Here is a 10,496-nt window from a genome sequence, read left to right on the forward strand (position 1 = left end):
AGCAGATAGCTCTTCACCCTCTACCTTTTAATCAACTTCAAATACCTGAATTTTGCGAGTGGGGCTGGGTTGGGGGGATGAATACTGTTTTGTTGGAAACATCTGCCACGTATCGGGTTTTCCTATATCAGTACCCGTGCCAAGTGGGAAACCCACGTAATGCCCAGACAACTCTCAAGGAAGCAAATCCATTATCCCCGTTGAACAGACCAGGAAACAGAGCAGCGAGGTGCAGCACTTGCTGCTGATGTGAGGCCAGGGGTTGAACACGGGTCTGCCTGCTCTCCTAAGATTTCTCTGTTTTATGGTCCTGGATTTATGTCCAAGTTTTAAAGTGTTTCATCCTGTTTCTGCCACCATCTTTGAATTCAAACTCCATGTCTATCTGAAGCTGTAGTTTGGCTTTTGAATAAAAAATTAAAGGGTCTCTTGCTTCTTATATATGTAGTCTTATCTACATTTATAATATTGGCAAAAACCATTCCTAATAAGCAGCCATCAATTGCTAAGCATTATGGGTCTGACGCTGCAGGTATTCTGCTGGGTGCACTCATGCCATCCTCAGGAGACCTCTAGAGGGAAGCTTTTAGACTTCCATTGTTTGAAGGGAAAACTGAATCTCTGCGAGGTGAAGTCCTTTGCCCAAGAAGTCAGAAGGCCAGTACCTGGCTGAGCTGGGATTTTAACCCCAGCACTGAGGTTCCAAAATCTTCAGTCTTTTCTCTGATCCCCTCTTGTGATCCCCCACCTCACCCCCAATGAAGCAGAATATCTAGGAGGGGAGGCTGTCCCTTCCTAAATTCAGGGGAGCTGAGGTCATTTCTGGGGTGGCATCAACCCCACCCCCTAGCATGAGGGGTGCAGAGGAGATTTCTTGTCTGGTTGCAGAGGGAAGAAAAGCACTCAGTTCAAGAGAGTGGGAGGCACAGAAGGGGACAGGCTAGGTCAAGGGTTGGAGGGGGTGAGATATGGTCCCCATCCCCTCCCTCTTGGCTGCCGAGGGTGGGGGGCAGGGGCCTCAGTCCTGCCTGCCCAGAGGACATTCCGTCCTGTACTGTTCTGTTCCAGCCCTGTTTGTCTTCCTGCCCAGAGGGTGGGGGTGGGCGGGCCTCCCTGAGCTGGGGGCCCTGACAGAGGGAACAGGGAGTGGGAAGAAGAACGGAGGTGGGGCGAGTGCCCCACCTCCCAGGCAGCTGGGCTCCTAATCCTCTCGGTGGCAGGCTTCTTCCTCCATAGAAGGAGCCAGCTGGTGGCTGCAGAAGGACCTCCTTCCAGCTCCCAGTCTGTTCTCCGGATGTTCTGACGGGAAGTGGGGGCCTCACTCTGGGTTTCTGGCTTTTCTGGCCTTGCAGTTAGAGTGGAAGCCAGTTCCTTGGGTTCGGGGTTCCAATCCCAACTCCACTACTTATAAGCTCTGTGGCTTTGGCCAAGTTGCACGGACCCGGTGGACACAGTAATGGAACCCACCTTGTGGGGTGTTTTGAATTTTAATGAGTTGATATATATCAAGGGCTTAGAAAACTAGACCTGGCAATTGGTTAGTGCTAAATAAAGGTTAAACTTACTCTCCCTTTGTCCACGTGAGGGATAGAAGGCTTGTGCACGGGGGAAACCTGTGGGCTTAGACAGTAACTCTGGTAGGTGCCATTATGTGTGTGGCTTTTACATGAGCACCCTGGGAGGAGGACTAGTAACGGTGTGAATCATAATGTGAGCTTTGGAGTGTTACACACTCGTGGAGCTAGAGACCCCACTAAATCCTCCCAACAACCCCCTGGGCCAGAAGTGAGCTCCCTTCATAAAAGGAAGCAGCAGAGCTGGAACAATGGAGTCCCCACCAGACCAACCCAGGTGGCATCCCGGGGTGAGGGTGGGGGGCTGCTCGTCAACTCTCAGCGTTGCTCATCCACTTCTTAGTTAACCCACCCTGTACCTGGACCTTCCTTTGGGGTTATTCTGATGTGGAAGCAGGTCCTCGGAGGTGATGAACTTGCCTGAGGGCACACGGCGCTCAGAAGCAGAGCCAGGTCTGTCCACTGCCACCCAGAACTCTGACTTGAACTCAGTTTGTTGTCACCTGTCAGGAGTTCTGCCCCCCCAACCTTTTCCTCACTGGCTTCTCAACTTGGTCTGGGGTGGGGAGGAGGAGGGACGCCTCCCATTTCCCAGGATATGAAATTGGAGATCAGAGAGGCAGACACTGGCCCAAGGCCACACAGCTAAGAAGTGGGTGGGCCTGTGCCTTTCAGTGCTCTTCCTCAGTGGGGGTGTCCAAGGGACCCCTCCCAGGCTCCTCTTTGCCTGGTGGCTTCAGTCTCTTCCCCTGTCCCACTGCTGCTGCCTCTGGATCTCCTCAGCTGGCCCCATGCCCAACCCTGGTCCAGCCCCTTGGCACAGGGCCCAGCCCGAGACGTGCTGCTGGATCCCTGCCACCCTTCCCCGTGTTCCAGCCAAGAACAGGGGGTGGGGCCAGGAGGCCCCAGGGTGAGGCCTGAGAAGGGGGACAGGGCCGGTCCTTCCCCCCACCAAGAGGGAGAGAAGCCCACCTCTTCCCACCCTGAAGGACTTAGACCTGGGAGCAAAGACCTGACAAAAGTAGGGAGTCCCCACCCTACATTCAGGGCTCCTCCTGGGCTCTCCTGGTTCTCTGGGTATTGAGGGGGGGGGCTCACAAACCTTTGTGGACTGGGCGGTGGCAGAGGCTTAGGTTTTATCTGGGCAGGGACCCTTTTGGCACTGCTCAGAGGTGACCTGAGAGGCCAGAGGCAGGATTTGGGTTTGAGAAGGAACTTGGGGTGGGTGTTGGGGGAGTCTCTCTGACCCCAACTTTGCTTGTTCTCAAGGACATGGTAATCCCGTGGGATGCTCATCCCCAAAGTCCTATCTCCTCAGGGCACCCTTGACCTCCGTGGGCACCCAGATAGTGTGCCCGTAGGGACTTCCGGAGAACATCTATGCCCAGGGGTGGCTGCAAGTGCATCTGGAAGAAGGGAAGGGGGCAAGAGGGGCCCACTCACCATCACCCCCTTTGGCTGAAGTGCCATCCTGGGGGCGCAGGACCGCTGGAGCGGAGCGGGATCCGGGTGCGAGTTATGAGTGGGTGGTGTGCAGAGTGGGATGACACCACAGGAAAGGGCTGGCCTTGGGTGGCGAGGGGGCCCCCACCCGGCCAGGAGGGGGCGCTGGGAGGGGCAGGGCCACCACAGCTGGCCCAGAAGGGGTGGGATGGAGTTCCCTGGTGGGCCCAGAGCCAGGGACTGGAATAGACTGGGAGAGAAGAGCCTGGGGGGGGGGGTAAAAAAACTTAGGGGTGTGGATGGATCTAATCAGACCTTTGAAGCCAGGGAGGCGGGAAGCCGTGAGGCTTGCTGAGTGCCTCAGATTGGATAGGAAAACCAAGGACCTGGGACATTTTCTGAGGTCCCATGGAAACCTGAGAGCGGTCCCAGAGCATAGGTTGCCTCTCTCTGCCCCAGCAGATCTGCACCTGCTGGGTGATGAACTCTAGCTGAGACTGAGCAGGGGGTGCTCCAGTTAGCTTGTGTGTGGGGGTCACCTGTTGAATCAAGCACAGTGCCTTGCCATAGGCTCTCCCCCAAATAAGGCTTGGGTGTGGCCCTCATCCCTCAGTATGCAGGGACTGGTGGCTGGGAGGGGGTAGTGGATGAATGAGGAGTGGGGTCAGACTTTGGGAAAAGGGTCATGCTCGTTTCCCTGTTATGAGGGGGATGACGCTACTATTTAAAAGGATACCGAAAGGCTTCTGGGAAGGATCTCAAGCAGCTTCTAAAACGGACTTTTCCAGCCTATCTCTAGGGGAACCCAAGGTTGGGAGACTGTCATTAAGGGTCCAATCAAGGGGGATCTCTCTTCCTTTTGGTACTCAGAAGGCAAATCCCTAAGGGATTCCCTCTATCTGAGAATGGCCAGTTTGTAGGTAAGCACCCATATCCCCTGGGATCCCAAGGGTCGGAGGATGGCTAAGCACCACCTCCATTCTGAGACTTTCGAGACCAGAGGGATCACTATGCAAGGTAGAAAGGTTCCCCCCACTCCCGAAAGCCCGGGCACTGCCCAAACGCAACCACTTCCAATTCCATGTGGATCTCAAGTTTCACCCCAACCAGGCGGGGAAGCGAAGTGGGGTGTCAGGAAATAGGGGATCACGACCCCCAAACCGTTCCTGGTGAGAGGGGCGGGACAGGCAAGGAGTTGGTCTGGAAGGTGAGGCGGGGTGTGCCTCCAACCGCTCGCCCCGGGGCGTCCTTGGCTCTCATCCGCGCACCTCCCCCATCAGGGGTCCCGGGAAGGAGAGCCCCCCAATTCCCATAATTTTGTCCCTAAATCCCAGTACCTTGCGCGCTGCAGCCCCAGTGCCATGGCTCGCCGGTCTCGGCTCCCGAGCCCTCCGAGGTCCGGAGCCCCCTCCCCTAGCCTGTGAGCCCCCTCCCCAGCCCCGCCCCCGCCGCACCATTGGCTGCTCCGCACCCGGCCTGCGCTCTGGTTGGGCTATAAGCCTGTCACTCCCGAGGAGGAGGCGGGCCCAGAGGAGAAGACTTGGAACTCTGAGGGGGGATACCGCGTAACACACACCCCCAGCCACGCCCCTCGCCGTGGACTTCCTCGGCAGCCGCGCGGTCAGCCGGCCGCTCCTTCACTCGCCGGGCCTCTGAAGTTCCAAGAGAGTGCACTCTGTTCTCTGTTCCCTGTGCCAGGGGCCCATCCTCTAACCCCACCTCTGTTCCACCCCTCCATTTCCTACCGCAAGTTGGGCCCCTTTGGCCTCTTTCTTGCCCCTTCTTGTCCTCCCGCCCAGCCTCCTGAAGCCCCTCTTCCTTTCCAATGAACCCCAACCTCCCCTCCTGCTCCCAACTCCCAACCCCACGCTAATTCCACAATCCTTCCGTGTTTCCAGTCTAGCGCCCTCTCTTCCCCCCACCCTGCCCCTCCATCCCTCTCCACTGTCCCCTAACCCCTTGGCCTCCCTAACTCTCATGTTCCCACTGATGAATAATTAGTTTATGTCAAGTAAATATGTTTTAACTCAATCACACCCACTTTTTAAAAACGCTTTATTTTATTTTTTAGTTGTAGATGGACACAATATCCCCATTTTATTTTATGTGGTGCTGAGGATCGAACCCAGGGCCTCACACATGCTAGGCAAGCGCTCTACAGCTGAGCCACAAACCCAGCCCCATCACACCCACTTTTAAAAGGAACAGAGAAATGGTAACTTTTTACCAGTCGAGTACGGAGAATGAGGTACAAAGCCACAGCCTTACCCACTTGGATAAGAGAGTTACGCATGTGAAAGGGATGTTCATGGATCCGTATACAGGATGCAACTGCGGGCAGGGTGGAGGACGCTGTAACAGAAGTCCATAGTGTAGCAGAAGTGACCTTGCTGATCCTTGAACTTAAGAGGCAAGTCCCAAGAGCCTCTGCACATGCAATTCCAGCTACCTGGCTCCCCACCTCACCCCAGTGTTCCATTGTTTTCTTTTGGGGAACTACTTCTCTCGTTTTTCAATCTATTTAATTTGAAAAAGGCTGGCCATACCTCTGCCCTCAACAACTCCAGAGTGGGACAGAGGACCCACACCTAGCCAATCAACTTTTGTTTTCCCTGGCCACAGTGATTGGTTCAAGGAAGGCATGTGACTTAACCCTGCCCAGTGAGAACAACCCTGAGACATTTGCTGACACTGTCAGGAAGGAGGTTTTTTATTTCTGCTGGAGTTGCCACGCTCCAGCTGATGGGCCTCAGGACTGAGGTTTAGGGGAAACTGGATCAAACCGAGGGCTTTCAGCATGCTGGGCACATGCTCTACCACTGAGCTCCACCCCAGCCCGAGGCCTACTGTGTTAACATGTAGATTGTTTCCATCTTTTGGATATTGTAAATAGTGCTGATAAGGACCTGTGTAGGCACACTTGCTTGATATCTGTTGTCAGTTCTTTCCGGAATACACCTAGAGGTGGAATTGTTGGGGCATGTGGTGATTCTGCTTAACTTTCTGAGAAACCACCCAAGTCTATTCCACAGCAGATGCACCATTTCACATTCCTGCCAGCCATGAGCCAGGCTTCCAGTTTCTCCATACCCTCGCCGTCATGAGGGCCATAGGCCCCTGTGGGGGAGAGAAGTCCTGCCTCTTTTGCCTTAGGGTGGAGTGTCTGCAAGAAAACCCCCCAGTTCCCAGGGCCCAGAGCTACCACCCCTCATTCTAAACTTCAAGGGTTTCCATCTCTTTTTCTTCTCTGAATGATGAGAAGCCTGCTTCCTCTCTTAGAGTGACTGCCATGCCATGGAAGGATGTTGGCTGTGTGTCCCAGGAACTGGAGGAGGGGAGTGTCCCATTGTCTTTAGGATAGGCCTCTGGTCAGGAGCACTACTTTTGTAGTTTGAGAAACCTGGGTCAACTGCAGGTTCTGTCACTTACATCATAGAGACTGTGGTGTGTGTGTGTGTGTGTGTGTGTGTGTATGTGTGTGTGTGTGTGTGTGTGTTTGTGTATTTTTTTTGGTACTGGGGTTTGAACCAAGGCTGCTTAACCCTTGAGCCACATCCCCAGCCCATTTTAATATGTTTTACTTAGAGACAGGGTCTCGCTAAGTTGCTTAGGGTCTTGCAAAGTTGCTGAGGCTGACCTCAAACTTGCAATCCTCCTGCCTCAGCCCCCTGAGCGGCTGGGATTACAGGTGTGCTAGAGTTAATTAGATCAGATGTGTGAGTGCTTAGCATAGCACCTGGCACCTGGTGAGTTTGAAGTATTGGCTGTCATTCGCTTGTGTGAAGGTCTCCTAAATGCCACGTTTCCCTGTGCAGATGCAGAGGTGTATGTGGCACTCATGCTGGGGACTACTCCCAGCATGGTGTGATATTAAATATTAAATTGGAATTGGAGAACATCCCACTAAGTGAAAGAATCCAGACCCAGAAAGTCAAGGGTCAAATTTTTCACTCATATGTAGAAGCTAGATAAAAATAAGAGGGAAAAAGTTGTGGGGGAATCACATGAAAATAGAAGAGATCAGTGGAGAAAGGGTTGTATATTTTCTCTCATGTATGGAAGCTGGAGGGGAAAAATGAACAGCAAGTGTAGGTCTTGGAAATCAAAGGGAGATCAGTAGAATATAGGGAAGGAACTAGAGGGAAGGGTGAGGGAAGAGAAAGGAGAGATATTGGGAAACAATATCGTGTTTGTGTGCCTGTGCAAATATATATAACAATAAATCCCACCATTATGTATAATTATAATGCACCAATAATACGGGAGGGAAAAAAGGGAATCCTTGCGGGGGGCCTCAGCGCACCAGCGCCCCCTAGAGGAGAATCTCTGGCCGCACTGTGGAGGCCGAGCTGCCTCTCCCAGCGTCCTGCACACCCACACCCCTGCACATACCTCAGAATCCAGCGAGGTGTGTGTGTAAATCCGCGTGGCTTCTGGCCATCGGCTGCTGCACACGCCCACCGCAAGGCTCTGACAAGGAGAGATCTCCCGGAGCCTGCAGGAAGAATCTGTTAACAGTCACCATGGCTGGAGCCGCTCCCATCTGACATAAATAGCAAGAATTTTGCACCATTTTAATAGACGTTGAGTTTTCCAGGGAAGCAGCCACATGTAATCCAACAGAAAATCGCGCTCCGTCTCGGGCAGAAGCTGCTATTGAGAAATGTCACCACTTCAGAGAGACCTATCGCCGACCTCTTGTGGTATTTGAGTCGCAATCTAAGCTGGTCACTCTAGTTTAGCTTCTGTCTTGGTCTCCAGAGACACTTGGATTAGTGTTTGGTTCTAGGAGCTGCCCTGAGCTAAGCTGGGCTGTACCTCGGAGCTGTGTACACAGTGCTTTCTTTCCAAAACCCAAATGCTGCTGTTTTTTTTTTTTTTTTCATGATTCTTTTCTATACTAGGGATAATGCATTGCAGTTTTTTCCCTCAGAGATTATATGGCAGGTAAATCATGCTGTGTGAATTGCATTTCATAATAATAAAATAATGAGAATTTATTGATTGATTGATTTATTTTTTTTTTTTAGAACTGGGAATTGAACGCAGAGGCACTTTACCTCTGAGCTACATCCCTAGTCAGCTGAGGCTGACCTAGAACTTGCAAGTCTCCTATGTCAACCTCCTGGGTTGCTGGGATGACAGGCGCATGCCACCAAGCCTGGCACAAAACATTCATTATTAAATAAAAGGGGAGTATGGGATTGAATAGAGAGAGGTCAGAACTGAAGGTCTAAACCAGCGATTCCCAAAGTATGGGCTGTAAGGTCCCTGGGGGTTCCTGAGATCCCTTCAGAAGATTTGGCCTTCGATCCACAGTGTCAAAACTATTTTCACAGTACTGCTAAGATGTCGTTTGCCTTGCTCCTTTCCCCAGCATACAGCGATGTCTTCCAGCAGTTATGTGACATGCGATGGTGTGATTGCTCTGATATGAACACGTAAAACATTTATTATGGTTATTTTTTAAATGACTAAATAAATCTTCTAAAATTTTTAAATTTAAATTCTTTTAAAAATACTTCTTGTAGTTGTAGATGGACACAATACCTCTATCTATCTATCTATCTATCTATTTAATGTGGTACTGATAATTGATCCCAGAGCCTCACACATGCTAGGTGAACGCTCTACCCCTGAGCTACAACCCCAGCCCTAAATTTAAATTCATACAAGATAAATTTTGGTAGGTAACCAGTGATGTGATGATGCCATCCTCCGAATCAGGCAAGCCACTTGTTAAAGTTTGATAGCTTGAAACGGATCATTTTGTCAGTATTTATACTATGGAAATTGGCAAATGCTAAATGAGAGGTTTTTTTTCCTTCCTTGGAGAGCCGTGTGATGAGAACCCCATTTTATTTATCCCACAACGGCTCTTTGGGAGTCCTCAATAATTTTTAAAAGCATAAAGGAGCTCCGTGCTTAAATTTGAGATCTAAACCCCAAAGCAGTCAAGCCCTAACTGAACCTGACGCGCCCTCTGGTGGTAGAAATTAGAACGACTCTGACCATACAAGCCTGCACACCTAAAAAACCTGGGTGTGCATGTGTTTATTTGGTTGTGAAGAAGTAGCAACACAGACATAAGAGTCTCATTGGTTACATATTTTCTTTTCATTTATTTGAACACAGGAGTGTTTAAACACTGAATCACATTCCCCAGCATCCCTTTTCTCCCAAAGACAGTGTCTCATAAATTGCTTTGGGCCTAAATTGCTGAGGCTGACCTTGAACTTGTGATCCTCTTGCTTCAGCCTCTGGAGTTGCTAGGATTACAGGCGTGTGCCACAACGCCAGGCTTGATTAATATTTTTAGTGGCTTGATTTTACATTTTCATATCTCCAGTTCATTGAATGACAACATGCCAGGAACTGTTAATAAACATTTCAGCTCATTCCACTTAACCTCCCATTTATCTGACGAGGTAATTACCTCCCCACTTTCTTTTCCTGAATCATTTGAGAGTAAGTGGCAACATAATGTCGCATTGACTCACCTCTGAATATATTATTGTGTAATTCTGACAAATAAGCCTGTTCTCAGGTTATCAAACCAGGATCAGGAATTAACACTAGAACTTACTACCATGGAATCCTCAGGTTCCATCAGTTGGACAGTTATCTTCATAGCATCCACCCTAACAAGAGGGCTCAGTTCAGAACCACAAATACTGCTGGACGTGGTGGTGCACACCTGTAATCCCAGGGACTCAGGAGGTGGAGGCAGGAGGATTGCAAGTTCAAAGCCAGCCTCAGCAACTTAGCGGGTCCAAAGCAACTCAGCAAGATCTGTTCCTAAATAAAATATTAAAAAAAGGATTGAGGATGTGGCTTAGTGGTTGAGCACCCCTGGGTTCAATCTTTGGTACCAAAAAAAAAAAAAGTATATATATATATATATATACACACACACACACACACACATATATATGTAAATATATATAATTTTATTGTTTATTTTTCATGGTCTTCCCACTTTTGAAGATCACCAGCTGTCATTCTCCTCCTCCTCCTCATTAATATTATTTTTAAGTGCTGGGAATGGAACCCAGGGCCTCAGGCATGCTAGGCAAGCATTCTACCTCTGAGCTACACCCCCACCAGCCAATTATTTTGTAGAATATTCTTTTTTTTTTTAAAGAGAGAGAGAGGGAGAGAGAGAATTTTAATATTTATTTTTTTAGTTTTCAGCGGACACAACATCTTTGTTTGTATGTGGTGCTGAGGATCGAACCTGGGCTGCAAGCATGCCCAGCGAGCGCGCTGCCGCTTGAGCCACATCCCCAGCCCTAGAATATTCTTTAACTGGTTTTGTCTGGGTTTTTCTCATGATTAGCATCAGAATATTCATCTCAGGCAGGGGCATCAGAGACAGTGTGGTACTGGCACAAAGATAGATGTTATACATCAGTCGATTTGAGTGTCCAGAAATAAAACCATATGACTCTGTTCAACTGATTTCAACAAGTGTGCCAA

The 10,496-nt window shown here is 50.1% G+C and overlaps 1 protein-coding gene across 3 annotated transcripts in view; it reads right to left on the reverse strand.

Moving 5' to 3' along the window:
* Positions 1-4,383, reverse strand: part of Hif3a (hypoxia inducible factor 3 subunit alpha) — a 28,056-nt gene extending 23,673 nt beyond the window's left edge. For all 3 annotated transcript variants that reach the window (XR_011705381.1, XM_027945791.2, XM_071605111.1), the window contains exon 1: positions 4,355-4,383. Coding sequence is in view for 2 of the 3 variants with exons in the window: in XM_027945791.2 (XP_027801592.1) it covers positions 4,355-4,380 (26 nt within the window). In the remaining variant the exon portion in view is untranslated. The remainder of the gene's footprint in view (positions 1-4,354) is intronic.
* Between the last annotated feature and the right edge of the window lie 6,113 nt (positions 4,384-10,496).

This window comes from Marmota flaviventris, chromosome 18 (genome assembly GCF_047511675.1).
Source record: "Marmota flaviventris isolate mMarFla1 chromosome 18, mMarFla1.hap1, whole genome shotgun sequence".
Taxonomy (NCBI): Eukaryota; Metazoa; Chordata; class Mammalia; order Rodentia; family Sciuridae; genus Marmota; species Marmota flaviventris.